This window comes from Colletotrichum lupini, chromosome 4, assembly GCF_023278565.1.
Source record: "Colletotrichum lupini chromosome 4, complete sequence".
NCBI lineage: Eukaryota > Fungi > Ascomycota > Sordariomycetes > Glomerellales > Glomerellaceae > Colletotrichum > Colletotrichum lupini.
Genome location: NC_064677.1, coordinates 6,887,841 through 6,915,454, shown reverse-complemented (window position 1 = coordinate 6,915,454; position 27,614 = coordinate 6,887,841). Strand labels below are relative to the sequence as shown.

The 27,614-nt window shown below is 53.7% G+C and overlaps 11 protein-coding genes and 1 non-coding gene across 12 annotated transcripts; 4 read left to right on the top strand and 8 right to left on the bottom strand.

Moving 5' to 3' along the window:
• Positions 1–1,629: 1,629 nt before the first annotated feature.
• On the top strand, positions 1,630–4,382 carry CLUP02_09151 (N-acetyl-gamma-glutamyl-phosphate reductase; the record flags this gene model as incomplete). The annotated part of the gene is made up of 2 exons (XM_049288130.1): positions 1,630–4,261; positions 4,327–4,382. The coding sequence occupies 2 exons, from the start codon at positions 1,630–1,632 to the stop codon at positions 4,380–4,382; spliced, it is 2,688 nt and encodes an 895-aa protein (XP_049145274.1).
• A 566-nt stretch (positions 4,383–4,948) lies between these two features.
• CLUP02_09150 (uncharacterized protein) lies at positions 4,949–5,325 on the bottom strand (the record flags this gene model as incomplete). The annotated part of the gene is made up of 2 exons (XM_049288129.1): positions 4,949–5,112; positions 5,256–5,325. 2 exons carry the CDS (start codon positions 5,323–5,325, stop codon positions 4,949–4,951), a joined length of 234 nt encoding a protein of 77 aa, XP_049145273.1.
• A 1,096-nt stretch (positions 5,326–6,421) lies between these two features.
• Positions 6,422–8,173, bottom strand: CLUP02_09149 (uncharacterized protein; the record flags this gene model as incomplete). Its single annotated transcript, XM_049288128.1, has 1 exon — positions 6,422–8,173. One exon carries the CDS (start codon positions 8,171–8,173, stop codon positions 6,422–6,424), a length of 1,752 nt encoding a protein of 583 aa, XP_049145272.1.
• A 394-nt stretch (positions 8,174–8,567) lies between these two features.
• Positions 8,568–9,887, bottom strand: CLUP02_09148 (fasciclin domain-containing protein; the record flags this gene model as incomplete). The annotated part of the gene is made up of 4 exons (XM_049288127.1): positions 8,568–8,622; positions 8,671–8,877; positions 8,938–9,712; positions 9,779–9,887. The coding sequence occupies 4 exons, from the start codon at positions 9,885–9,887 to the stop codon at positions 8,568–8,570; spliced, it is 1,146 nt and encodes a 381-aa protein (XP_049145271.1).
• Positions 9,888–12,426: 2,539 nt separating this feature from the next.
• On the top strand, positions 12,427–15,538 carry CLUP02_09147 (uncharacterized protein; the record flags this gene model as incomplete). Its single annotated transcript, XM_049288126.1, has 4 exons — positions 12,427–12,483; positions 12,838–14,971; positions 15,032–15,284; positions 15,352–15,538. The coding sequence occupies 4 exons, from the start codon at positions 12,427–12,429 to the stop codon at positions 15,536–15,538; spliced, it is 2,631 nt and encodes an 876-aa protein (XP_049145270.1).
• A 162-nt stretch (positions 15,539–15,700) lies between these two features.
• CLUP02_09146 (uncharacterized protein) lies at positions 15,701–17,982 on the bottom strand (the record flags this gene model as incomplete). The annotated part of the gene is made up of 2 exons (XM_049288125.1): positions 15,701–17,315; positions 17,372–17,982. The coding sequence occupies 2 exons, from the start codon at positions 17,980–17,982 to the stop codon at positions 15,701–15,703; spliced, it is 2,226 nt and encodes a 741-aa protein (XP_049145269.1).
• A 274-nt stretch (positions 17,983–18,256) lies between these two features.
• Positions 18,257–19,371, bottom strand: CLUP02_09144 (uncharacterized protein; the record flags this gene model as incomplete). Its single annotated transcript, XM_049288124.1, has 7 exons — positions 18,257–18,318; positions 18,376–18,447; positions 18,510–18,570; positions 18,650–18,696; positions 18,751–18,879; positions 18,929–19,313; positions 19,357–19,371. The coding sequence occupies 7 exons, from the start codon at positions 19,369–19,371 to the stop codon at positions 18,257–18,259; spliced, it is 771 nt and encodes a 256-aa protein (XP_049145268.1).
• Positions 19,372–19,420: 49 nt separating this feature from the next.
• Positions 19,421–20,962, top strand: CLUP02_09143 (beta-1,6-galactanase; the record flags this gene model as incomplete). Its single annotated transcript, XM_049288123.1, has 3 exons — positions 19,421–19,649; positions 19,707–19,797; positions 19,873–20,962. 3 exons carry the CDS (start codon positions 19,421–19,423, stop codon positions 20,960–20,962), a joined length of 1,410 nt encoding a protein of 469 aa, XP_049145267.1.
• Positions 20,963–21,127: 165 nt separating this feature from the next.
• On the bottom strand, positions 21,128–23,143 carry CLUP02_09142 (FAD binding domain-containing protein; the record flags this gene model as incomplete). Its single annotated transcript, XM_049288122.1, has 5 exons — positions 21,128–21,295; positions 21,355–21,476; positions 21,535–22,168; positions 22,219–22,643; positions 22,717–23,143. 5 exons carry the CDS (start codon positions 23,141–23,143, stop codon positions 21,128–21,130), a joined length of 1,776 nt encoding a protein of 591 aa, XP_049145266.1.
• A 611-nt stretch (positions 23,144–23,754) lies between these two features.
• On the bottom strand, positions 23,755–23,987 carry CLUP02_09141 (uncharacterized protein; the record flags this gene model as incomplete). The annotated part of the gene is made up of 3 exons (XM_049288121.1): positions 23,755–23,787; positions 23,844–23,861; positions 23,919–23,987. The coding sequence occupies 3 exons, from the start codon at positions 23,985–23,987 to the stop codon at positions 23,755–23,757; spliced, it is 120 nt and encodes a 39-aa protein (XP_049145265.1).
• A 391-nt stretch (positions 23,988–24,378) lies between these two features.
• On the bottom strand, positions 24,379–25,396 carry CLUP02_09140 (uncharacterized protein; the record flags this gene model as incomplete). The annotated part of the gene is made up of 2 exons (XM_049288120.1): positions 24,379–24,437; positions 24,616–25,396. The coding sequence occupies 2 exons, from the start codon at positions 25,394–25,396 to the stop codon at positions 24,379–24,381; spliced, it is 840 nt and encodes a 279-aa protein (XP_049145264.1).
• A 602-nt stretch (positions 25,397–25,998) lies between these two features.
• On the top strand, positions 25,999–26,080 carry CLUP02_tRNA126. Its single transcript has one exon. It is a non-coding gene; the product is annotated as a tRNA-OTHER (tRNA).
• Positions 26,081–27,614: the final 1,534 nt, after the last annotated feature.

The window sequence follows — 27,614 nt, the reverse complement described above, 5'->3', positions numbered from 1 at the left end:
GGGGTTCTTGTTGGGAGGATGGACGGTTTACTTTAGATGCGTGTTGGTTGGTTGCCAGTATGTTGTTTTCTTCATGTGTGGTCTAGACATTTGCCGGGCTACATATGCACGGTCACGATGTTAAAAAAGCAGCAGTCAGTCAAGAAGCAACGTCCGGAACATCTTCAACGATTGAGATGGGATGTCTGGCCTGCCTCGGCTCGTGTCAGGCGCTCTCGCTCTTCCCCCATTACTCCACCTAGCCGAGAAGAAGAATTGAAATTTTCAAGTAACATTTTCTAGGTTACGGAAATGCCTCTTTTAGCTTGTTGTGCAGTGCAGTGCAGCGAAGAGGAAAAAAAAAAGTGCATGGCTGCTGCAGATCCCGGTGGCCCAGCACACGCATTTGGTGATCTGTACGTACCGGGGTGATTCCTTATCAGATCCGACCAATAACCGGGGTGTCCACTCGTGATGGGGCGCTTTTTCCCGTTTTGAGGTTCGACGGGTGGATGAGGGTGGTGGTGACGGGTGGTGCAGCGGGAGTGGTTCTTGGTTGGGATTTGACTTGCTCGAGGTTTTCGCGACACTGGGAAGGAGACATTCTAGTAGAATGGTATTTGGAGAGGCGGAAGCACGAAAGAAAAGAGTGTAGCATCGAGAAAGAAGAGAGAATTGTTTAGACGGCACATACCTAAGGTACCTATCCGTAGCTCTTCCCAAATCGCCGCGATCGCATGTCACCGATGAGCTGCCAGCTGTCAGATGGCGCCCCAGATGCGGATGCGAAGTGTGGGCGGCCGGCGGCGAGCCGATGCAGACTGCCAATGGCAGCGGAGAGCGGTACCGGTCGATTTTTTCCCTTGGCTGAGGTGGAAGGTGCCCGCCAATTGCTTCCCGCTCAGGTTCCTCCTGCCTGCGGCCCTGCACAGTTGCTGGGTGCTCGGTGCCCCTGCCCCTCCTCCACACCTCCACTGCATCATACCGGCTCTGTTGCCCACGCACCGCACCACCGCCCACCACACCACCAAAAACGTCCAGTCACAGTCTCGCAGGCCTCAAAAAGTAAAAAGCCTCGTCTCTCCGATTCCTCAACACCTACGCTCTCCCTTCTCTCCCTCTTTCTTCCTTTACTCTCTTGCTCTCTCCTACCTTCTTCCGTTCCCCCGTCAATCACCCCTTATACCCTCCCGGGCTGTTCAATTGAACTGGAATTGGACACTCTTCCCGGCAGCTAGAAGAGTCAGAGAGAGAGTCAGTCAGTCAGACCGAGTTCGAAGCTAATCTGCCTGGGTCTGTTGTGTGAGGTGTTTGTGTGTGTGTGAGTCTTCTATATCCTTCCCAGACCTCCAATGCTCCGTGAAGGAGCTCACGCACCTTGAATTGTACCCAAACGTCTTCCTTCCCCCTTCTATACCTCTCGTCAAGTCCATCCGCCTCTACATCGCTCGACCGCCGTTCCTCGGGATGCCGACCGCAACGACCCCGAGGACGAGGGAATACGATACCGATAGTAGAGAGCACGGGCAGAAAGAGCAGATGACGAGGGCGAAGACCACGCAACACACATCTCTGCTTCTCAATTGCTTTCTTCGTTGACGTCGCAAACCTGGCTGACCTGTTTTCCCACCAAAAGTCCAAATAGTCGCGATGCTCTCCGCAACCTCTGCCGTTTTTCGGGCCGGCGCCCGCCGCGCCGTGCCTCGTGTCGCTCGTCGCCAGAACATCGCCGCCACCCGAGTCAACAACCCCTTCCAGCGCCTCAATGCCATCCGCGCCCTCTCCTCCACCAGCTCCCAGTCCGAGCAGGCCAACCGCGACCGTACCCGCGCCATCATCATCCGCACATTGAGTCAGATCGGCAGCCGCCGCGAGGGCCAGCAATACCTCTCATACTTCACTTCCGTCTCGTCCCAGAAGTTTGCCGTCATCAAGGTCGGCGGTGCCATTCTCACCGACTACATTGATGACCTCTGCGAGAACATTGCCTTCCTCTACGAGGTCGGCCTGTACCCCGTCATTGTCCATGGCGCGGGCCCCCAGCTGAACCGTCTCCTCGAGGAGGCTGGTGTTGAGCCCCAGTTCGAGGAGGGTATCCGCGTCACCGACGGCAAGACCTTGACCGTTGCCCGCAAGCTCTTCCTCCAGGAGAACATGAAGCTCGTCGAGAAGCTCGAGAGCCTCGGCGTCCGCACCCGCCCTCTGACCACCGTCCTCACCGCCGACTACCTCGACAAGGAGAAGTGGAACCTCGTCGGCAAGATCAGCAGCGTCGACAAGGCCCCCGTTGAGCTCGCCATCTCCCAGGGCTACGTCCCTATCCTCACCTCCATGGCCGAGACCACCGAGGGTCAGATCCTCAACGTCAACGCCGATGTCGCTGCGGCTGAGCTGGCCCGCGCATTGGAGCCCTTGAAGATTGTCTACCTCTCCGAGAAGGGCGGTCTGTTCAACGGCGAGACTGGCGACAAGATCTCCCACATCAACCTCGACGAGGAGTACGACCACCTCATGTCTCAATCCTGGTGCCGCTACGGCACTCGCCTCAAGATCAAGGAGATCAAGGAGCTTCTCGAGACCTTGCCCCGCAGTTCCAGCGTCGCCATCATCCACCCCAGCGACCTGCAGAAGGAGTTGTTCACCGACTCCGGCGCGGGTACCCTGATTCGCCGCGGCGACAAGATCGCCTTTTCCGACAGCATCGAATCGTTCCCCGATCTCGCCAAGCTGAAGCAGACCCTCATTCGCGACCGCGAGGGCATGGACGCTGAGGCCACCGTCGACCGTTACATCGACTTCCTCAAGGGCACCCCCTTCAAGGCCTACTACGACGAGCCCTTGAACTGCCTCGCCATCGTTCTGCCCCCCAATGAGAACCGATCCCACCCGACCCTGGCCACCCTCACCGTCACCAAGGAGGGATGGTTGAGCAATGTCACCGAGAACGTGTTCCACGCCATCAAGAAGGACCACCCCAAGCTCGTCTGGACCGTCAGCGAGGAGGATGAGAACCTCACTTGGTTCTTCGACAAGGCCGACGGAAGCTTCTCCAGCAAGGGCAACCAACTCTTCTGGTACGGCATCGACAACCTCCAGGAGCTCGGCGTCTTGACCGACGAGTTCAACGCCCATGGTAGAGCCATGCTGGGCGACTCCAACCTTGAGGCCCGCCTCCGTCGCGCCGCCCAGACTTCGAGCCGCAACCTCAACCAGTCTTCCACCCCCGCTCAGGCCCGTGGCTTCTCAACGATGGCTCGCCGCCCGACATGGGCTCCGGCTGCCGCTGCTCTCTCGGGCAAGCGCACCTTCGCCACCTACACCACCACCAACCCCAACCCCCCTCTGGGCAAGAAGAACGCCTCCAACGACGTCCCCTCCCGCGTCGCCCTCATCGGTGCCCGTGGTTACACCGGCCAGGCTCTTATTGAGATGCTCAACGCGCACCCCAACATGGACCTCAGACACGTCTCGTCCCGTGAGCTCGCCGGCCAGAAGCTCGAGGGCTACACCAAGCGCGAGATCACCTACGAGAACCTGAGCCCCGACCAGGTCACCGAGCTCGAGAAGAAGGGCGCCATCGACTGCTGGGTCATGGCTCTCCCCAACGGTGTCTGCAAGCCTTACATTGAGGCCATCGCTGATGCCCGCAAGAGCGGTGCCGACCACCGCAGTGTCATTGTCGACCTATCCGCTGACTACCGCTTCGACAACACCTGGACCTACGGTCTGCCCGAGCTGACCGGCCGCTCCGAGATCTACAAGGCTGACAAGATCTCCAACCCCGGTTGCTATGCCACCGCTGCGCAGCTTGGTATTGCGCCCCTCGTCGAGCACCTCGGCGGCTCCCCCTCCGTCTTCGGCATCTCTGGCTACTCAGGCGCCGGCACCAAGCCCTCCCCCAAGAACGACGTCAACCTGCTCAAGGACAACCTCATGCCCTACAGCTTGACTGACCACATCCACGAGCGCGAGATCAGCGCCAAGCTCGGCACCGACGTCGCCTTCTCCCCGCACGTCGCCTCCTGGTTCCGTGGTATCCAGGCCACCATCCACATCCCTCTCAACAAGACCATCACCTCGCGTGACATCCGCCAGATCTACCAGGACCGCTACGCCGGCGAGAAGCTCGTCAAGGTCATTGGCGACTCACCGCAGGTCAAGAACATTATGAACAAGCACGGTGTTGAGATTGGTGGTTTCGCTGTCCACAGCAGCGGCAAGCGCGTCGTCGTTTGCGCTACCATTGACAACCTGCTCAAGGGCGCGGCAACTCAATGTCTTCGTAAGTCAACCCCACCTCTATCTAGGCCCCTCGAAAGAAGCAAGTATATTAACACTCTGCCACAGAGAACATGAACCTCGCCCTCGGCTACGCCGAGTACGAGGGTATTCCCACCATGTAAGGGGCTCAGGCGTCCAATGATCAAGGAGCGGATTAGATTCACAAAGGCTCGGCGCGGACACTCAAACTTATCTGGAGTCATAACCGGTTCAAAAAGCATCTTCCAATTTTTTTCTTCTCTTTTTCAAATCCTGTTTCCCTCTGGTTTTTCAACTGCGTGGTCTGCTTTTCCCTCTCTACCTACAAGCCCCTTTTTGGATACCTCACAATCAGGGGCACTCTGACTCTTTTCTTTTTTATCATCCTGCTTCAGGGGACTCCGGGATGCGGAGCAATCGTTCCGTTGGGGACCGTCTTTCATGACGTGAGTTGTTGTATGCATGTATATACCGGGTTACGAGTTAAGAAAGAGGTAATTATACAGATTTAAAGCATTGCTTGATAATTATCGTGACGTCGATGAGCTGAGGTTTGTCAAGGCTTGCCAGGCAAGCGTAGCTATTCTTGTCACAATTCAAGTTGAACTACATTTTAACTGATTGTATACACAAAAGGAGCCCTTTGAGCCGCAATCTTGTGATGTAGAAACAAGATTGGCTATGAAGAGAAGATCGAACGAGCTTCCCGTCAGACTTGTAGCAATAACAGCCGCCGTGCCTCGTAGATGTCGATGGGGTGCATAAGTGGCGCCTCGGGCTCCCACGCCAGAGGTTTTCCTTCGCGCTCCCTCTCATCGAGGTACTCGAGCGCCAGAGTGAGTATCGATGAAGTCTGCGTCGCGCTCGTCTCGTCTTGGAAGATGACGATGGAGGGGCTGAATGGAGTATATCTAGGGCGAGGGGCGAAGGGGGGGGGGGGGTGGTATCTTGATATAAAGCCTGCCTTTTGTAAGGTTGGTAGGATCTATGAGGCAACGCACAGCCTGCCCTTGTACAGTGCGTTTCTGGTGCGCAAGGGACCTCTACTCCGAGCGAGTTGAGGTGCCGCTGCTGCTTTGCGTCCATGTCGATGACGAACTTATCGCATTGGTGGTAATTTACGAGGTATGGCATATCATCGCTGTTCTATAGGTGTTCTCTACTCATCCCTGGTGTATTCAGTTATGAATATTTGGGCTCTATTACCAGAAGAAGATGAAAAGGCGTAACTCTCTGGGCCACCCCCGGCAAATACTTATCAACATCCGTTTTGTGCCGGCTTTGCCGGCAGACTGGCGGACTCTCTGGAGACGAGGCCAAGAATTTCTTGAGCCTTTCAGACGGACCTACCGAGGGGGACGAAAGTATGGATCGCGTGCTCTCTGCGCATGTTAACCAGTGGGAACTCATGAGCACCCAATCCGCTTCGGAAGAGGATGGCGAGGGGTAGGTTGGTGAGAGGACTGCCGACTGGTGATACCGCAATGGCCAAAGACAAAACCGGCAACAGAACAGCCTTCTTCTTCTACTCAAACAAGATCGCCAAGGACAATGTACCTGATACAACACAAAACCACATTGCATCTTGTAGAACACCAGAAGGGTACACATTCGAGGTCCATATCACTATTTAAATACTCGTAGCTCGGGCGCCGTCATTATCTGAGCCCGTGATATCTAGATTTTCACCATGAAGGTAGAGGCTAGAAGCTCGTAATAGTACTATTCAGTGCACTTAACTTAGCCTCTCTACCGAGAATAGACCTGTCCATGGGCAGACATCCCTTGACCTCAGAGAATTTCCCGTCTCCTCCCGTGATGCTTGAGTCCCTCCCGTATTGTGTTACACGGCACCCTAGGAAGTTGGTTTCAATTTCGAAACTCACCATAAGAGCCGTGGAGTCCTAAGGTGTCCCACAGTATCGTTCGGAGGATTGGGTTTTCAATTTGATCAACTGCCTACGGAAATCGAAACCCAATATATCTCCCTTCAGGAACCTCCTTGGATAGCGGGATATGAAGATGGTAACTGATAACGCGGTACCATGCAGAGATTTAAGCATCTGTTCAGGTATATCCTGATGAGCATGGTTATGCAACGCCGATACTGTACCAGACCTCTTCTATGTCTTGAGTATCTATCAGTATTATTGAGCTCGAATTTTCAGCCTCCCATTAGACATCAATAATCGGCTTGCCACTTCTTGTGCTTTACTGATCCACTGAATCTTTTAGTCTCGTTCATCTCGAACGTGATTTCCCAGGCTGGGGAGGTCGAGCCTATCACGGGAACTGTAAGCTTCTTCGAGGTGAATGACAGTACAGCAGACCGCTTTGACGTTCCCAAGTCGAATGCAACCTTATTGGACGTGGGTAAGCCAATTTGCGTGAGAAGGTCATTAAAGCCCAAGTTATCAGGCTCCTCGGAATTCAGAAAAGAGTGAACATGGTCCACTTTTGCCTGAAATTCACCGTATCTCTCAAGGAGGGTTCCCTTCACTTCCTGGATGTCACTGTGAATCTCGTGCGGGTTGAAAATGAAGACAATATCTGTCCTGTAGTCTTCGCGGGGGATCGCCTCGTGGTTTGTAGAGGGGACTGCGTGGTAAACGTGAAAGAGGATAGACCCGCAAAGACGCGTCGGGTACGCCACGAATTCCAGTTCCTCATCGTGCCACTTCGACCATGGCCAGGCCTCTGCGACCTTCATATTTTTGGGGCAACGGAGTTTCATTTTCACCAGGTCCCATCCGCCGTGGCTGAGTAGGCGAATTGGATAGCTCGAGGTATTGACGAGCAGGCTGAACTCTCGTCGGCGCTGGGCGTCTATGTGGAAAATGCAATTTGAGGCGCATTGATCCAGAGCCTCTCGTATAAAGGAGCCGCCTACAACTTTAACGAGGCGGATAGCAACGTGTTTCTCGCCACGAGAGCCACAGTGTATGTAATAACGGCGTCCGCTGACTTCGGGCGCTTCTTCCCAGACGAGCTCGGTGTAGATTTTGATGCAATTCTTCGTCAACTCAAGCGTCGGTCGCCTGATAGGCGGCGGATAGATCTTTCTTTGATGGCGGTGGACGGCAAAGTCGTCTGCGGATTCGGCGAGCACGCCGCCGAAATTCCGGCCGTTGTCAAAGAAGCACTGATCTGGCGGCGGTCTATGTCGGGCTCTCTCCCATGCAAAGATCGTCACATCGTCGCTCTCGCGCAGAATCTCATTCTGGAGTCTTTGAAATGCCTTCTCTTCTTCACCGTAAAAGAGAGGCATATTGATACCGAATATGCCCATAAGACAGTACGCGGCGTCCTCGACACGCGTTGTCTCCCGCCCTGCGGCCCAGGACATCTTCTCGGCGACGCAGGTGTGCAACAAAGCGCGATGGCGGTTGCCGAGGACATCTTTGGCGATGGCTGTTATAGCGTGGAGCTGGTCGACAAGACCACTTTTGCAGCCGACGAGGTTCCAGTCTCGGTCGTAGAATTCGACTTCCTTGGGCGCGATGAGTTCTTGGAGGGTCCAGCCCCGCGTGAACCAGCGACATTGACCCAAGTCTCCACTACCGTCGAAGTCGCTGTCAATGTCGGCGGAGGGGTCCAGGTCAGATAACCAGGCATAACAGATGGCTGCTCGCTGATACCACTTGAACATTGAGTTGATGGCCTCCGTCAGCTCAGCACTGCTTGACTTGTCGATGCAACACGTGTCGACCCACGCGTACTGCAGCTCTTGTTGTTGAGCTAGCCCGCAGGCTTTTGCGATCTTGACGAAGCCGGCCTTCCTGATAGTCTGTTCCCGAACTAAGAACCTTGGATCCTTCATATCCTGGAATGTCACTTCATCCTTTCCCCATGTGTGCGAAAGGATTGCGTAGGGTGGTATGTCTCTGCCGATGAACTCCTCAAGGTTGTGGGACGACGTGTTGATGAGCCACATTTGGAGGCGTGCGTGAGGGCAAATGAAATTGATGAGATAAGTGAGCGGTTCTTCTGGTTCGGCATGGAACGAGGTTGTGCCAATAAAGAAATCTCCTGCTTATATGCAGTCGGAAGATGTGGTGAAGTTGTAATCACATTACAGGGCATCAATCTGACATAAGTGGAGGTGATGTAAAGTACCTCACTACCAAATGTGCCTTCCATCTCACGCTCACCATTGCAATTGGGCAGTCACATCCAATGCAGGGGAGCAGGAAAGCGCTACCAAGATTCGACCCTCTTTCTTGCATGACATCTCACTCAAAGCCACTGGATGCTCATCAAAGTCGACTGAATCATCGCGGACGATTAAAGTATCAACCATAGCAGTATACCACCCCAATTAAATGTAATTATGTGAGAAACAAGATGGCACTTCTTCTCAAGTATAATGTCTGCTCACCAGAGCTTCAAAGAATGAGAGTTGTTGTGAGACACTACGTCGCCTCTACTCACAGGTACGCAACAGCCAGAGAGCCCATGAACCCCATCATAGCAAATTTGAGCGAGGCATCAAAACTTCTCGAACCCGCCCCAGCCGGAGTGAAATTCGCAGTCGGCTTGACACCGTCAGTGAAGGGGGCATTGGCAGCTTGAACTGCTCCGGGGAAGGCAGCCGTTGAGGTTCCTGGGCTCAACTTGGGTGATGCTGGGTTGAGGACACTGTTCGTATGTAAGTAACCTGGAAAGCTGTGAGCTGGGAATGGAACGAGACATGCTTACCTATCAATGACGTGCATAACACCGTCGCTGGTAATGATATCCTTGATAGTAACCTTGGCAGAGTTGGCAAAGACGGTAGTATCCTCCTTCCGCAGCGAAACCTTCTCGCCCATCAGACTCTTATATCCCATCTTGGTCGCCACTCCTGTGGTGAACCGGACCTGGTTCATGAGAACGTGATACTGTAGGATCCTAGCAAGATCCGCAGGTTCCATCGACGCAACCGTAGCCCCAATAGCCTGGAACGCAGCATTCGTCGGTGCAAAGACAGTCGCGGCCTGCAAAGAGTTGACACCATCGACCAACCCAGCTTTTATCAACGCGCCCGCCATGCTCGTGAGGCCCGTGTTCATAGCCGTGTCGGCGGGGGATCCGGGGAACGTCAAGACGGTATCGATGATGTGAAGTACGCCGTTCTGGAAGGCGACGTCGGCTTTTGTGATGACGCTCATCTGCTTGTAGCCGCTGAATACCCTGCCCTGATCACCCTTCCTGACAAGCTCGACCTTTTGATTACCCGTGACGTTGGCGGTGGGCATCTCGAGGAGGGTCTGAGCGAACTTGGGCTGTTCGAAAAACATGGTGGCCGTGGTCTTGCCGCTGACGACGTGGTAGCTTAGGAGATCGGCGAGGAAGGTTGCGTTGGTCGCCTTTTGGGCAAAGGTAGGGTCCATCTGCATCATCTTGACGAAGGCATCGTTGGAGGGAGCGAGGACGGTGACGTCCTTGGCTTTGACGAGGGTCTGGTTCAGTGCTGGAACCATCGCCAGAAGTGCTAGTCGGTGGTGTTAGTAGTCACGCTCTCTTGCCCATACACGGCCTATCCCATGGAAGAACATACAGGTCAGAGTACTCAAGGTATCATTATTGCTCTTGAGTACATCCATAAGAGGTGGAGCCGCTGCCGCTAGTGCAGCAAAGGCGAGCGTGAAGAAGCTCGTCGGCTGCATTGTGCGGGAGCGGGCGAAGCGAAACGGGAAGCCAGCCCGGTGATGTTAAAGAAAAGAAAGGAAAAGTGAAGACTTGGAATTTTAGGTTCAAGCCAGGACGACGATCTACGGGAACGAGCCGACTAGTAATACTTATACTGACAAGTCTCAACCCAACCTTCCGGGTCCGAGAGGCGGGGGAGGCATGTCTTGACACTTTTTTGCCAAGGTCAGACGGTTTACCACCACATAGGATAGAACCTTCGGCCTGCCATCAACGGATGGAGCATTGCAATACGACGACCAAAATAAGCACCGGAGGTGGGTCTCTTCTGGGCCCGGTTGTGTTTTGTCTCCTGATGCAACTTCATCTTTCTTTCCAGGCCCTCGTAACGACCCGTTATCTGTGAAGGACGCGTGGGGCCTTTTCGACGTGGGAGGACCCGCGGGAAGCAAGCTTGACACTTATGTCCCGGCGCGCGGCCGTCCCGAAGCATGGTGGACCCATCAGCCTTACTACATACCTTTCACGATACCAGGGAAACATGGGAGAGGAGATACACAGAGAGGCTCTTGCGCCGTGAGAGAAGAGAGGGGCCAAAACGTAGTGGGCGAATCAAAAGACGTCTGAATCCATCCTGACCATCCATTTTTTCCCCTTCTACGGTGCCTGCTGCGTAAAGGTTGACGGGAAGTGGTGGTGGATTCTCTTCTTCTCATTCGTTCTGGGACAGCGGTGCGGCGGTAAGGGAAAGGTGCTGTGCGGGAGATCGACGAGTAGAAGCGGCGGGATGACGGTGAAACATGCCTCAGAGCAACAGGCGGAAACGCATCCATGCGCAGTGGGGGCCCTTTTCTCAGACGGAGGGAAAGTTATTTTCAGGAAGGGCGAGGCGTGCTATCTGTAGAGCCGCATCTTCGAGAAGGCTACCGTCCAGACACAGATGCAGAGAGATTAGGTTGAGCAGCACTGACTTATTAGAGATCCTCATAAAGGTAGTGCCAAGTCAGACCGACGGCGCTGGCAAAGACCACAGGTTCTGTTTATCTGAACTTGGAGAACAGCAACTTCATGATCTAAATCTGTAAGAAGAGAGCCACTTGTGATGGAACTTAGCGGGAGAGACCGGAGCGAGTCGAGGAGCTCGAGGTGCTTGAGACAAGCACTGACAGGTTTCCAAAATGGAAAACGATGCTGGGGGTGGAAGTTATTCGCGGATCGAAGCCCCGGGTGGAGATGGCCGGAGTGGGCCCGGTCGGGCGCTCCCTGGTGCAAAAACACCGTGCTGCCCTTTTGCTTACCTAAAGCGTGGATGACTCAGCTATTTCCTTGGTGCAATTCCCAGAAATTCCCCTGACAGACATGCATCGCACCGCGCCGCACCGCCTGCAACTATTTTGTCTTAGATTCCACACTGCCGCGGCCTCCCTGCCCGTCGTGCTGTAGCACAATGCACCGCAGCGATCCCATCTATTGCCCGTCGTAGAAGAGGTATGCTGGACTTCGGGTGACCGAGCGCACGGCTATCACGGCAGTGTCGGTAACTCTTTCGAGAAAGCTTAAACACGTTCCGTGGGCCTCAGCAAGGATCGTCCCTTCGCACGCAAGACGCTGGATGTCGCCTTGAGTTGGAGGCTTTTCTTTGGTTTGGGCCTTTTCCTGCGCTGAACGTCGGTCTTCAGCCACGGCCGATGTCGAGACCATGACCGCCACCGCTAAGCAGTCGCTTGATGAATGGCGTGTTCGTACGGAAGGTAATAAGGCACTAACTGACACGGCGAGTTCTCGCCTTGATGAAATGAACTGCTATATTTGGTGTTTACTATACGCGGAAGGCGGACAACGGGACGGAGCCTAGCATTAAGGGCCGCCAGCGTCGTTGACTCCGAACGACATCCAGAGTTGCGAAACCTAGTCGATGATAGGCACGGACAATATCGGAGGGAAATTACGGGTTTCCTTGGCTATTCAAACATATTGTCTTGGTCTAGCGGTCTATTTACAGACCTTGAAAACCCCACTCCGGGAGGCAAAGGTGGTGTTGCGATACGCGCCGGCCATTCTCAACGTCTATCTTACAACAATTCTTCTCAACCTTCATGATGAAGCCTCACCATGGTAAATCGCAACTTCCAATGTCTTGAGCGATTGGACTATTTTGCTTATACATGTCGCATCCCCACGGAGTTTCTGGCTTTGCCCGCGTTTCCACCTAGCCCAGCCGTCGTATCGCAACCCACTCGAAACCCACCAAGACCTTGGCTGCTCTCTGGTGAGCAAAGTCGCTATATATACTCATTCTCGACAGAGACGCAGCATCGGGACTTGGAGTTCCGGGTTATCGGGGGACGACATCACCAAGGTTGGACTGGCAAGATCTCTAGTTTTCACGAACGACATGAGCTACAAACGAGATGCCTGTCGCTCATTCCAATAAACCATCACGTGACGGTTTCTCAACTCTTGAGAATAGGCCGCCCCGAGATCCAAGTGAGGCCAGGATCACATCACTATGCCTTACCCAACAAACAATGAACAACGCATCGCCCCCTCTCTGCTATGAAACGCCTTCTCTCTAGCCACACTATCCGCTGCTTGGATCCTTGTTCGTTCAAGGTAAGCTCGTTTAATCAGCCATGATCCATCGCCTTGAATGCGTGAATGCCTAGGAACAAAAGTCCAATTGCTGGGCCGGTGCCACAATCCATGGCACTGCGCCACACCCTCAATATCTGAAAACACGTCATCCGCCCCCTTCCTCGCCCACGCCGCAGCTCGTGTTGCGCGTTCCCTTCCCGGCCGTTGAAAGACTGGAAAGTGTGTTCGCCTTCTTCATGGGGAGGCGCAATATTAAGGTTCAGAGGCAGATCAGTGATGCGCGCCTATTTTGTCAAGTGAACCCAAAGAACTCTCTTCCTTCTCTCTTCATGCTTGTGTGAACCTCTAAGAATTCTCGAAAACTTGGAAAAGATCTTCTCTGAAACACGTTGCATCTGCATCGCCAAGAAAGAGAACATCGTCTTCTCGCCAAAGATGGACACCACACAGGAAAGGGAACGTCACACGACGAGCTCCATTGCGGAGCAAGAGCTCTTCTTTTCCTCATCGCCATCGGGCCAAGGCCAGCCTCAGTCTGGGCGGCAGCAACAGCAGCAACCTCAGCATCGATGGTATGATAACGCCCAAGACGACTCACCCGTCGAACCGAGGAGCGGGGTTCCGGCTGTGAACATCATTCCTGCCACGCCCTCTACCCTTCGTTCAAACAGCGTGCGCTCGAATCTGTCTTGGCGGGATAGGGATGCCGAGAGGCAGGCGGCAGCGGCCGGAGCGCTTCCGGAGGTTGAGGAGGAAGACAATATTTACGATCCGCCAAGCACTCATAGACCAGCAACACCGCCTCACGAGTCCAAGGTCTCGACTCACCACACGGCGTCTACTTTTGATTCGCCGAGTCAAACTAAGGTGGACGAGGATTATCATGTGTCGCCCATGACCGAGCCCGCTGTATTACACCACGACACGGGATTCTCTCATGCAGACTCAGTTGATACTGCGGAGGCCGAACGGTATTACGATGCAACGTACTCCCCTCAAACTGAGTACCCTTCTTCATTCGACAAGGGCAAAGCCGTTGAGACGCATCCGGAGCCTGCGGTGCTGTACCACAACACCGATCACTCGAACGCCAATGGGCGCCCTTCATCGATCGACAAGGGCAAAGTCGCAGAAGCGCTCCCAGATTTTGAAGACCGGCCGCCGGTCCCGAATCCAAGACCAGTGTCAGAAGTCCCCGACTTTTATGCTCAAGAGCACGGCGGTTACGGTAGAGATCCGGCAGCCCAAGAGCAAGAAGATCGTGACTACGCAATGGCCCTGGCACTTCAGGAAGAGGAAGAAGGCCAGTCACCACCCCTTCCACAACGACACACCCAGCCGGCTTGGAGCACTAACGGGCCGCTCTCCTCCAACCCCTTCTCATCGCACGAGGACCAGGACCGCGCCCTCGCGGAGCGTCTCCAGGAAGAAGAGGAAAACGGACCTCCGCCGCCCTTACCAGCCCGCCCTCACCCCAAGGCCGTGGCAGAGCTGCTCTCCCAGAGCCAGGAACCGCCGCCGTTCTCAAGAACACCCTCCATAGAAGGCATCATGCCGCCCCCCAAGCGCCAAGGCTCCGACTTTGGCAACGACGACCCTTCAAACCCAATCCACTACAGCCGAGACCCCCACAAGCTCATCACCTACCTTGTACCCTTTCCTAAGCCCTGGCTGGGCTCCAAAGCGCCCTCTGATGCCATCCCTACCCGCTTTCTCATCTACACGCCCCCACCTCCGCCTCTTCAGGCGCCGCCTGAGGGCGTGAAGGAGGGCGTAGCTCACAAGGTGCAGCGCAAGTGGCAGACGGAGGTGCGGCAGGCCAAGATGAGCGACGCAAAGACGACCAGCTGGGCGGGATTCAAGGCAAAGTGTACGCGCGGGGTGGACAAGGCTATGCAGTACACCACCACGAGTAATTTGGATTACCTGGCGCGCGTTACGCCTCCGGCGAGGCCGCCGTCGGCGATATCGCGCAAGCTTTCGCTGAAGGGGAGGATGAAGAAGGACAAGAAGGACAAGGGCGCTTCGGGGGATGAGAAAGAGACGAAGAAGAGCCTTGACGAGAAGAAGCGTGAGAGCACCGATGTCAAGGACGACGACGCGGAGAATCTCCTTCACGATGAGGAGAAGAAGTCCTCCGAGGACAAGGATCTCGATGAGAAAATAAGGAATGAGAAGTTGGCCGAAGAGAAGGGTGATAGGGAAGAAGAGGATTACTTCAAGTCCCAGCAGGCCGACAAGGACGAGCAAGACGAGCTCATGGAGGATGACCCAGCCCACACCTCTCACGAGACGAAGAAGACGGTTGGCGTCGAGGAGATTGTCTTTGTGTACTCGCCGTCGATGAACATGACGCCCGAGGCGATGAGGGAGGAATTCGTCAACTCCATGCTGCGGACAAAGTCCAAGGCGCAGCGCGACGCCATCATCGCGACTGGGCTGCTTCCTGTTTCGCTGGCCATTGACTTGGTTATGATTGCCGTTTCTGGGCTTTTTGAAGTCAACGGTAAGTCTTCTTCACTTAAACATCCATGCCTATTGCGGTTTACTTACTGACTCATCACAGCTGTGTGGGCTTACTTCACCATCAAGGGCTCCAAGACGGCGCGCTCCGTCACCAAGCGCATCGCCTCCACATCCAAGAAGCCCGAGTCCATCGACCCTGAAAAGTCAGAGGCCGAGCTGGCCAAGGAGGACAAGCTCCAGCTGAGCTTCAAGCCGGCGAACCGCATCGACGTGTTGACGCGATATCTGGAAGCCGAGTGTCACCGTGTCGACTCGAGACTGTTTCCCAGATACACGTCTTCGCCCACGGAAGTGTAAGTTCCTCATTCCCAACTCACCTGCCTCAGTTCATCGGAAAAAGTAAAGCTGACATAAAATCAGGGAATGTTTGGAAGCGATTGGCTGGTCCCCCGCCATGACGCGTGGTCAGAAGAACTGGGAAGATGAGGCTTGGGAGGTTAACGATGTCAAGGAGGATCTAAGGGTTGTGATGCACAAGGCCGCGAAGGAGTGGCGAAAGTGGTGTAATCGTTATGAGAAGAACCCGGAGAAGAGCTTGACTAAGTGAGAACATACTTCTGATTTAGAAGCGACACATGATTTGGAGCAAATACACATCATGTCTCTTTGTGTCATTTAATCTAAAGGAAAGAGTTGTTTGCCCTCCTGACAGTTCCTGCCGATGACATTAAAACACTCACGCCGTTAACAATGCCTCTACCCAGGCGCATCAAGCAGCATCACGGGCAGGCCTGCCAGTCTTATTCCCACGAACCAGCTCTGGTCCGCCTTCAGAATCGACAAACTTGACCTCCAAAGTTCGCGCCTGGGAGGCGATACGAGCGCTATCACTCGCCTCCCTCAAGAAAGCCCTCGACTCCGCATCAAGGCCGTGGGCTAGCGTCGCCAAGGAGCTTCCCCTCCAAGCAGGGAGCCTGAGTCTTCGCGTCTCCAACATCGACAGCATACAGAAGATGCAACCGCCTATCAACGCACCAATAGGTAGTGATAAGAACGCCCAGTTCACTCTGATCTTGATTTCCCATACCTTCATTGTCCCCGGATACGGATCACTCTGTAGTGAACGATTTCGGATCCATTTTGTCAGACTCGCGGCAACCATTTCAAATGTCCTTGAGATGTTCTGTGAAGCTGCAAAGCTGGTGACAAGGTCCGTCGGCGTTTTGCCAGGACTTGTGCCCGCAGCCCAAGGATACACTAGTAGTTCCGTCTCATCTGGTACGTTTGATGCCGTGTCTTTCCGGCCTGTAAGTCCTACAGCGATCCATTCAATGAGGCTGCCAGCGGTGTTGTGTGAGATATTGAACCTCAAATCTTCTTCCAAGGCCACACCAGTGTCTTTGAAGTACTCATCTCGAGAAATAAGGAGTTGCAGATCTGTGCGGGGCGAGTCCAAGATTCCGATATGAAGTGAATAGTTCATATAGGCGTTGAAAGCCTTGGTGAGAGTGAAGTTGTTCAAGTTTTCTCCAGTTAGGAAGGAGTCCAGGTTCCGGTTGGCCCGAGAACTGATGACCTTTTCATGCAGCACATTTTGTTCGACAACAGATTGATAGACATTGGTACAAAAGTAAAGCGCGCACTCGTTGGCCGTAACATCTTCGTCTTCCCAACGCTGCTTCCTTTGGCGATAGTCAGTGCTTGCTGACATTACAGAGAAAGAAAATATCATGGATTGGAGATGTCCAAACGTCAGTGTTCGTCCCGGGTTGTAGGTTGATCGTGCGGTAACTTCGGCGCTTCTGACTTCCTCGTCAATGTTAACTCCAACAGCTCTGAACCCATCGAAATTCGATATGCTTAGGTTCAGTTCCGGAATCTCGAATCTGGTGTAGTTATGAAGGAAGCTATCGGGAAAGTTCCTCCTGTCCGGCAGGGTAATGATTTCGTCCCTAAGATATGTTTTTCCTTTCGACTTGTTCATCGCGTGTGATATGTCGTTGCATGCGCTGCAGACCGCGACCGATGGGAATGGATCCCAAGTACAATTGCCTGTTGGACAATCAAAGGCTGGTTTTATAGTTTCAGAGGAGCTGAGATCGGAGAAGCCTTCCCACACTGCTGCCATTGCACCAAAGTCACACTTGGACTTCATGGCTACCTGGCTGAAAAAGCCCCAGGGCTTTGGCATCTTGACGCTCGTTCGTCCAAACCCATAGACTGAAAACTCTCCCGCGTCTAGTCTCTGGGTTCTTCCAATACTGTTTTTCATTTCTGAGGGGTTGACAGTGACGTCTTCTCCGGAAAAGGCGATGACGGCTTGTAGAAATGGTTCAAAGCCTACTAAGACGACCGCGGAAAGGGCGCCAAGAGCGATCCAATGCCTGCATGACAATGTTAGCCTATGATTTGGTTGTATCAATTCAAGAGACTATCGTACGAAAGTTTGGTCCACCAAAGCAGACGAACACTTCCCCAGGGTCCCCGACTAGCCTCTTCGAAACGGTCGAAGACCATGACATCTTCGTCTCTTCTTCGAAACCAGTTCCATTTTCCCTGACTGATACAAGCGCTGATGGCGAATGCCAGTGAGGCCCGGGACATAGCTCCAAGAGTTGAGATGACGGCGTTGAACGATATCGAGAAGGTCCAGGATGATAACGGTTTATTCTCATAGAGGGGGAGAAGAACGAGGATTGCAGCGAAAGATATTATGCTAAGTGTAATTGCGGAAAGTTCAAGCGACCAGTGGTATTCGCCGAAGGAGAGAAGGCGGGATCGGCCATCGATGACTCTTGGTTTGGCACAAGGCGCAGATGGCTCGATGTCTCCAGCTGGCTCTGTGTCGGCGATCAGACTATATCGAGGAGCCGGTTCATTGCGCTCCTGTCTGGATTCCGGAGTGGACACGCGGCTGGAGGGGGCAACTGCTTCTTGTGGAGGAGAGGAAAACACATAGAGAGGGTCGGGTGAAACATCAATGGGAGGCAATTGCAGTGCAGCAGCGCTTTCCATCGGGTCCTCCCGAAGGGAACTACGAACCGATGACATACTTCGTCTCTGTACTGGGGCTTGCGATGACATACGGTATGAAAAAAGCAGATAGATCGGCAGTGGAAGCCTTTCAGCATAAGAGTTATGTATCGTCTTGGGATGGTAAACAGCCTTATATCCATCTTTTCTTGGCCGTTCCCTCGGTTGAAGTCGTACAAAAAGACTTGCCTGCGCTTTCGACATACCATCATTGAGAAAACCGGCTCAGCCTGACCCCTCGCCACACATTAGCTATTATTACTGCCAGTATCTCAATGTATTGAGACACAGCTTAAGTGCTGACTCTCTTGGTGTAACCCGCTAAGGCGCCAAGAAGAATATTGTATGGCTGCTCTGATCACTTTGTCTCCCAGGCTAACATACAAGGCAGACTTTTGTTTCTGATCAGACCCGGTTCTGTACTGAGAAGCGAATGTCTCGTAAAATACAGACTACTTTCGTTCTCCTCTTGCGGCTTAGTGTCTCGTGTTCATGTTTGTTTCATTATCCACGCACATGTAGAATTTCCCGGTTTGAAACTGTACTTCTAGCGAAATTTGGCCCTGACGCGATTGCAGAGAGAAGGAAATAAGGCTCTTTCTTGTTCTCATGAAGTGGTTATGATTTTCAAGGGTTCAATCGTCAGCTTATGGTTATCGGGCGACCTTGAATGTCGATGTCTGACTATTGGTCCGAAATCGACCAAGGTAACTCTAGTCAACTGGAAGTCAACTCAACCAGTTGATGTTGGGTTGTTGGTGTCGGTGTCAGTAGACAGGCTCCCACTTGGCTTGTGGACGAAATCGAGGGAGATCAGACGATCTAGTCTCGGCAGACCACCACTTTCGGGCCGGCTCCGAAAAGCATCCCCGCCCCCGGGACACCGTTTGCCGGCAAAAACAAAATAAGTCTTTTCTCAAGGATTTCTAAGAATCTAAGTTGTTTTCTTCTTTCCCATCTCCACCATCCCCCATGATTGAATGCGGGGTAAACCCATGCCTAGAGCTTTCTCCAAGACTCCACCAGTTCAAGCGGCCCAATGCCGTCACCTGGAGCACCTCGGGGAAGATATTTCCATGGGGGGAATCCTGGCCTTGACCGGCCCCAAACCTTGGTTGAAATAGCTTCGGTAAAAAGCCCACCGCCCCTTCGCCCAGCACCAACCCAAACGTAGCTTGGAAGCCGATGTTGGTCCACGATCGAATCGGGGTCGAATGACGATGCTCATTAAACACGAGGAAAATAACGGTGCGGGGGATGCGGAGCCGAACAAAGCCATTGCCCAATGGTTCCAACTTCCGGGCCATCCATAGATGGCCCCAGCCAGCATCTTCGATGGATGTTACGTCCTTTTAAGAGAGAGGCCGTCCTCCTCTTCTTCGCCAGTGTAACCTTCTTCTCTCTCATTGCAGCTTTGCCTCTCACGTAGGTCTTTACGCGAGTCTCTATTTCCGCAATGAAGGGTCTTGCCATCGCCTTTGCGGCGCTTGTGTCGTCGACATGCGCCCAGTACATGAAGACTCCCGCCTCGACTCGTTATGGCTCTCACAAGGCCGTCTCGAGGCAGGCCGGCAACCAGACTAGCAACTCGTGGCCCTACGCTCCCTTCAGCACTCGCGGACGTGACATCGTCAATGCCCGTGGTGAGGTTGTGACTTGGGCTGGTGTCAACTGGCCGATGAGTGGTACGTCCAACATCTAGTGAAGACTTTACAAGAGCACCTGACTAACAAACCATGAAGGAGAGACTATGGTTCCTGAGGGTCTGGAATGGGCCTCAGTTGATCAGATTCTCGATGATGTCGAGAGCGTTGGCTTCAACTACATCCGCATGTAAGTGCCCTTGAATCTTGCATGCGTGTGATCCATCGCAAGTCTTAGCCATACCTCAGCTCACACTCTTCTCAGGGGCTACGCCATCGAGATGGTCGACCAAATCTACGACCGCGCCGGCGAGGACGTCCCCCTCGAAGTCGCCATGATCACGGCCCTCGGCTTCGTCAACGGCACAAAGGTCACCAACGAAATCATCCGCAACAACCCGACCTGGACCCGCGAGACGACCCGCTTTGAAATCTGGTCCGCCATCGTCGAGGCCGCCTACGAGCGCGGCATCTTCATCTCCCCCGACGTGCACGTCGGCAAGGCCCAGTGGTGCTGCTCCCACACGGACGGCAACGCCTGGTTCGACGACGTCAACTTCAACACCACCCACTGGCGCCGCGGCCTCTCCTACGTCGCCAACTGGGCAAAGTCCCACCCCAACATCGTCTCCCTCTCCCTCCGCAACGAGGTCCGCGAGTCGTGGAACGTGACGAATCTGTACTACAACTGGGACACCCTCGTCGGCAACTTCTCCGCCGGCGCCGACGCCATCCACGAGGCCAACCCGGACGTCCTCATCCTCTGGGGCGGCATGCAGTACGGCCAGGACCTGTCTGCCCTCACCTCGGGCAAGAACTACCTCACGGCGCCGTGCTACAAGTGCACCGCCATCCGCGACGCCGCCCGCCGCGAGCCAAAGGTGTTTGATCTCGACAGCCACGCCTGGGCGGACAAGCTCGTCTGGGAGCTGCACCTGTACAAGATGAGCGAGGATGTCGACACGGGATCGTGCCCCATCATCGAGGCGGGTCTCTACCGCAACGGCTTCAACGCGTTGGGTATTGACAAGCCTGCGGCTTGCAATGTTACGAACGACTGCCCTAAGGCGAGCCGGTTGACGCCCGTCATCTTCTCCGAATTTGGCAACGGCCAGGACGATACGCTTCGCAACGATACCCTTCAGGTGTGTCTGAGGGAGTACACCGTCAAGCACAACGTTAGCTGGATGGTCTGGGGTCTTGCTGGTAGCTACCGTGTGCGCTCCGGCGGGCAGGGTGTGCCCGATACGTGGGGTTTGACCAACTATGAGTGGAACGGTTGGAACTCTCCCGAGACCATTGAGGATATCTGGAAGCCTTGGGTGAAGGCTATGAACCCGACTAGAAAGTCGTGAGGCACGACTTTAGAGTCCAAGTAGACTTTAATCTGAATTATAATGTGATCTCATTGCCATTCCACAACACCCATTGAATGGTTTACTTTGAGTGACATAATCCAGTCTCACTTCTAGCCCAGAAGCCACAATGTTTCGACAAACACAGCCTCCCAGTGTACCAGCCTAGACTCTGCAAAGCTGCCCGTCACTCCTCTGCTTCCATCCCTCGTTCCCGACACAGGGCTGGCACCAGAAAACGTCGTCTGGATCGACGGTCTTCTTGATCTTGAGAAGGCGCTCATAGTTGGTGCCCCAAAACGTATGTTGCCAGTCTTCCTCATATGACAGACCCTGTGACACATTAATGAGAATCCCAAACGTACTCGTTTCGAACGTTATGCTTGGCTTACCTCATTCAAGTAGGATCCTCCACCAGGCGTTAACTGTCGGAAGCCTTCAACCGAATCGTAAATGCTCTTCTCGGCTTCACTCTTGGACGTCTCATTGAACGAAGTCCATCCAACGGCAGTGACTGTGAGAAATAGGAGTCAGCTCAGGGAACTACTCTTAGACGAATGAATATGACTTACTCGCGTGGATGTAGGCAGTCCTCCATGCCGGGTGAACCGCATCACCTCCGCCCCTAGGCTTCGCGTTGTGCACACCCTTCCCGGATACCAAAAACGCATACATGCCGCCCACATTATCAGTCGCCGTCTTCACTGCACCAGCCAAAACCTCCAAATCCTCCGTCAAAGCCTCCTCATCCAGCAAACGGGAAGCCAGTAGTTTGTTGATACCGCCCTTGTTCATGTCATAATTCTTATCATAAAAGTCAAGCCAGGACGGATACTCGGTGGTAATCTTGGCAAAGGTGACATTGGGCCAGCGCTCCATGACGGTCTGGTTGATTGACGTCCAGATCCTGTCAACTTCTTCCCGGTCCGTGTCATCCTGCATCAGGGATATGCCAATGACGCCCGCCGCGTTCGGCGGGAGGCCCGGGGAGCTGACAGGGTTCGGCATGTGCGAATTGATCAGGGCGTAGCCTGCGAGGCCCGCCTTCTCGAGGGAAGGGACGTTTGAGAGGAAGTAGGCGGCCAGGTCTGGAATGATGGGTGACCTGAGCTCGGTGAGCATCGCCCATGCCGTGTGGGTGATTGGGGGGGACGGGTGTGTTGCGAAGGTGATTGAGGTGAGAACCCCAAACGTTGATCCTCCTCCCTATGTAAGTCAGTACTCAAGGTAAGGTCTCAAAAATGAGGGATATTTACACCGCGCATAGCCCAAAACAGGTCAGCGTTCTGAGCCTCGTTGAGAGTCAAGATCTCGCCGAGGGGCGTGACGACTTCCATCTGCAAGACATTATCCGCCGCCAGACCGAAACGCGGCGCGAGCAGCGAGTGGCCGCCTCCGGTAGCATACCCCCCGACGCTCACCGTCTTAGCGGTACCACCGACAATGGCCTGGCCGTGTTCAGCAGTGGCTTTGTAGAGGTCATACATCTCGGTGCCGCCTCCGGCAGTTACTGCACTTCCTGGTATGGTGATATCGCTCCCTGAGAGCTTGAACTCATCCGCATGATACTCGATGCCCGTCAAATGGTGCACCCAGATAGAGAGCGAGCCAGGGGCAATCGATCTACCTAGGTAATCATGCCCAGTGCTTTTCACGATGAGCCTCACATTGTTCTTCCTCGCTATAAAACCAAGTCAACACTCATACACCAAGCACACACACGGGACGGAAGCAGATATAAAAACGCAACATACCAAAATCGATACCAATCTTGACATGCTCCGGCGTGGTAGCATTCACGACATACGCAGGGTATCCGTCACCGCTGCACAGATAAGCCGGGTCAGGAAGGCAGGAGTCATTAGCGAAGTTGCTCCAGACGACGGAGACGGGGTCGTCGACGTGGAGCTCGTACGAATTCCACCGGGACTCGACGTCGGCGCAGGCGGTCTCGTTGTAGGCGTCCTGTCCGGGATGGCAGACAGCTCCCGGAGGAGACGGGCGGAGAAGTCGCCCGCCTCCGAGGGACTCGCCGAGGCGGGCCCATTCTGCTGCGGGGGGCCAGTCAGCGGTGCCCGGGTAGGATTTGCACGTTGGTGTGTAGGAGGAGTCGTGGGCTGGGATGAGGGATTCGTGGGACACGATCCCAAAGAAGAGATATCTTGCGATGTGCGGCAACATGGTTTTTCAAGTGACGAGACTGAGACTCTTAGGATTTGAAGCTCCGGGGCTACGGTCTTACCTGTACAGAATCATGATTTGGAGGCCGAGGCATCGTGAGTTTATAAAGTGTCGCGATCGTCGAAGGAAGCCTGGAGTGGGCAATGTTTGTGCAGCAAACAAGTCTGCCGAAGCGGCACGGAATGGACTGGGGTTGAGACAACGAGGTTGCAACGGGGCGTCGTGGGGCGTCGTCTCTAAAGGGCAGTTGCCCGAGATGGATTCTTGTTGGTTGCGAGATGTCAGACAAAAATATTGCCAATCGAGAAATCCTTTCCGCGAGGATCAAGCATCCCACTCCATCTCGGTTATCTTTCAGCTCCTGCAAGACGGCAAGCAAAATCCTAACCACGTTGTATCGGGGCGCTAGTGAGACCGTCATGAAGGGTGAGATTCATCTAGCCGCTACAGCTCGTCAACGGTTTACCGTGTGTTACATGTCAGACTCGGCTGTGGCTTGGCCGGGCGTTGGCCAACCCGAAACATGCGAGCGGTGAGCCATCATCGTGTGTTCTGTAGTCATGTTTCATTCTAGACAAGAGCCTCACAAGGTATCCTCATTAGTCATCAGCCTATCTTGTCTCATAGTCTATACAATGGAGATACTACATCACGTCAGCGACCGAAGAGTAGGTACTGTTTGGTGGACTATGCCACACACCGCAATACACAGCCAGGACTGGATTTTGTCTTGTTACATGAAGGACTATGTGACGTACTTAAAGGGATAAGAGACTCTGGAAGGATAAACGCCCTTGGCAAGCTTGATTGGGCCTATCGTGGTTCCAACATCGACAAACTGCATGCAAACATACTATGGGCGACTTGAATCATGTCGGCAGTTGGAACTCTCCAGGATCTCAACCGCCTCTTTGGTACAATGGTTAAGGTGCGTTAGGACACTATGAATATTGTGCAACTCGAGTTTCGCACACCCAAAGCTCGCCTAAAGACTCTTCATCGACCGCGTACCACTAGATACCTAGTACATGATGATACCAGTGCCGCCTTTTACGACTATAATCGTAAGAATATGTGTGCAACAGTGCCACACGATGGACGCTTTTATGCGGCTAGCTTTGAGAGATACATCTTTTACACCTCAAGGTATCACCTATAGCTACCACAAAGCTTACAATTCATCTTGCATGATACTGTCCCGCAGCATTGACCAACGACCACTTGAGTAACTTACATTACGATGCATCTTGGGACGCCTGAACAACAGACCTCTCGAACGGAGCCTCGGTGCAACCTACTCAGATTTAGCCGTCACCTGCTCGTCACCACAGGGCAACTCGCCTTCAACTCTGTGGCCTACGCCAATTTCCTCGCCATCTGACACGAGCTCAGTCAGAATTTGCTGGAGGTGTTCTGCTGCTGGATCTCCCTTCAGTATAAAAACAACCCCTTTCTCGACTTCATATCCTTACGGATGTCTTTAGTTGCAGCAGACGATGGCCCTTCGCAATCGTGACCACCAGGAACCCAAGAGGCGTCGGGGGCGGGAGACGAAGGTAATGGTGAAGCCGGGGTAGGTGGCGGTGGTGAAGGCGGCGGAGACGGCTCCGGCGTCTCGACATACCTCATACTCTCCAAAAGATCCCAACTCGCGTCCGTCGAGTCGCTCAACCTAGCTCGCTGGATCCGTACTCCCAGTGAGCTGGCCAAAGATTCGCGGTCCAGATGATCGTGGAAGTACCCCTCCAGCGCCGAGCTGTCAGCCTCACTCGTAACACGATCCCAGTTTGTGGCAGCGACGACGACGTGCCGGAATCCACGGGACTTGAAGGCGTTCAAAAAAGCGTCCAGGTTACGAGCTGCGTAGTCAGCGTTGCTCAGATCCATGATGCGCTGGAGGTAGATGACGCCGTCTATCTGTGTGTCCGTGGACTTGAGCCGGGTCTTGATGTAGTTGAGTGTCTCCACGTCTGGGAGATGCCGCTTGTCGGGAGAGAGGCAGGGTGTGTCAATGAGATGCATTTGAAGGTTCTGATCATCGAGGTTGGCTGTGTGTATGCTGATGTCGTCATCTTGGGCGGCTACGTAGTCGCCCGCGTTTTCGAATAGGGATCGGATAAATGTTGTCTTACCACAGCCTCTGGGGCCGATTACTGCTATTGTGAGTATCTTCATCCTTGTGTTTGTGTCAGACTTCTGTATATAAGTGCCTACTGAGAGCGATTGTCGGAGGGTTGCCAGAAGCGGCTTCATGGTGGTTATAAAACGATGAAGCATTTGTGGCTATATCTCATCTGTCAGAAATCAATTGAACCAAGTTCGAATTCCGTGTTATATTCCTCACAAGAGGTCTGCGTGGTGAACGACCTCCAGACCACACCGGGTTCTTTTAAGGTATTGGCAATGAGTAGGAGGTCCCAGGCAGGTAGCTCTAGGTAGACCTGAGGAAGCCATAAGATTCTCTTGGACTCAAAACAGAGTGTGTTGTAGAGTACCGTATTCCAAGACATTGCTAGCTAACAAGGAACAATAAAGGGTTGTCAAAGACTAACTGCGTTGTTGAAACAGCTCCTCTCGAAGACATAGCTGTAAATCCAGAAGCATTGTTTATGCCTGCTTCGAAGTTCACAATCTTCCATGTTATTTGGTCCAAAGGAAGTGACCAACCTCTTTCGCATCTACAAGCTTAGCTTCAGGAACCGAAAAACCTGACCTTAACTTCGAGGTCGATTTGCACTCGACCGGAGAAGACTCACAAAGCCAACAACTTCACGCGGCGGGAGGCCTGCGGACTAGTTAGACCGCATCTCGACTCACGATTCCGAGACGGACATCTGAGATGTTTTCAATTGTCTGGCCGGTTGGCCCAATGGCAAGGCGTCTGACTATGACATACCGTGGAATCAGGAGATTGTGGTTCGACCCCCATGCTGGTCAAATTCTTTTGCCAATTCGAGCAACAACATATTTTTGACGTCTTCTCTCAACGGGGAATCGCTCTGGAGGTTTCTTTTCTCCAATCGCACTCATTTGTGGACAGGCCTGGCTAATGTTGACCCTGTGACTGTGACGAAAGTGGCGCTTTGTGGCCGACAACTCAGCACCACTAAACTCTGACAATGGCGTCGTTTAGTCGTTGCAGCCGCGGAAGAAACTCGTTCTGGACTTTTGAACGCCTCCCCTACGCATCAGATGTAGCCAACAAAGGCTAGAGTGAGTTGGCAAGTGCTCTCCAAGTTCTCTAAACTAAAGAGTAAGCCGGCGCATCACCGGTTGCTTTCCAAGGACGTGGAAAGTTTGGCAACCACATTATTTGCCGGGATGAGCTTAAACGTAGGGAGTTTAGCTGCCGTTGCTAGCCCTGCACGGCAGACTTTCTGCTAAACTGGGCTCAACTCTATCAAGCCGCCCCCAGTTCGAACTTTCTTCTTTCTTAACGTTCTTCTAAGACATATTAGAGGCCAACCAAGCTAGCTCCAAGTTTTCTGGATAAGTCGGCAAGTCGACCTTCCAAAGAGGGTGTACGCCGAGGCCGCAACTATCGCACCAGGCAGGGAGGGGGTGGAGAGGTTGGTTATTCGGTTTGGTTGAGGAACTTGTGAGATGGGATGCTGTGCCGCAGTGACGTACTACCTTGGCGCCTTGGTGTTAGAGCGCCGCCGGGAGCCTTGAGAAAAGATACAGAACGGCAGTGCCTGGAGCAATAAGTAGGCGTTCGGTGGGGGATGGCTGTATGTGTGATACGGGCAGTCCCGTCGAGTGGGACTCGGGCGCAGAATGAGAAGAATGTTGTGCGAAGGGTCTGTGTCTCAGTAGATGATAATAGGTTACTCAAGGCTGGAGGGAGACTCAGCCCTGCCGATCGTCAGCAGTAGCGATTGTAGATCAGCTGGGGATTCCTCCCAAACAGTAGCCTCGAGTCTATCCGTAGAGAAGAAGCAACTCTAGGTTGGGAAGAGTGATGGCACCAGGGTAGGAATTGACTTTGAGCAACGTGGAACTTGAAGTACAATGTACCAAGTATTCTGAGCTTCCGCCCACCTGCCCCATCCCCGCCCCGCCGTCGTCTTTTCCTACGAATCCGAGCCAATTGCAGCGGGAGCGAGTCCGCCCACTTTGATCCTTCGCCCACGGACTGCAGACTGACTGACTGCAGCAGTGATGGCTTCTGTGCAGTTGTGCAGGCAGTACATACTATGTAGGTAAGTACGGATACGCAGTTTTGAGAGAGAGTTTGGTTAATTTGGGTGCAGATCAGCAAGGTGCAGGGTGCTGACGCTGCTGACGGGACGGGGAAAGCGCCCAGCGGGAACTTGCAGGGGTCGCAGGGGTCGCATGCCACGTCGCGTGCCGACTTTCCCAGAAGTCGACGAGCATATTGCACCAAATTACAGCTAATTGCAGCGAATCTGCACCCAAAATACTCGACTTGGCGACGCAAACAGCCCATCTTGGCCCCTAAGCCTTGAAG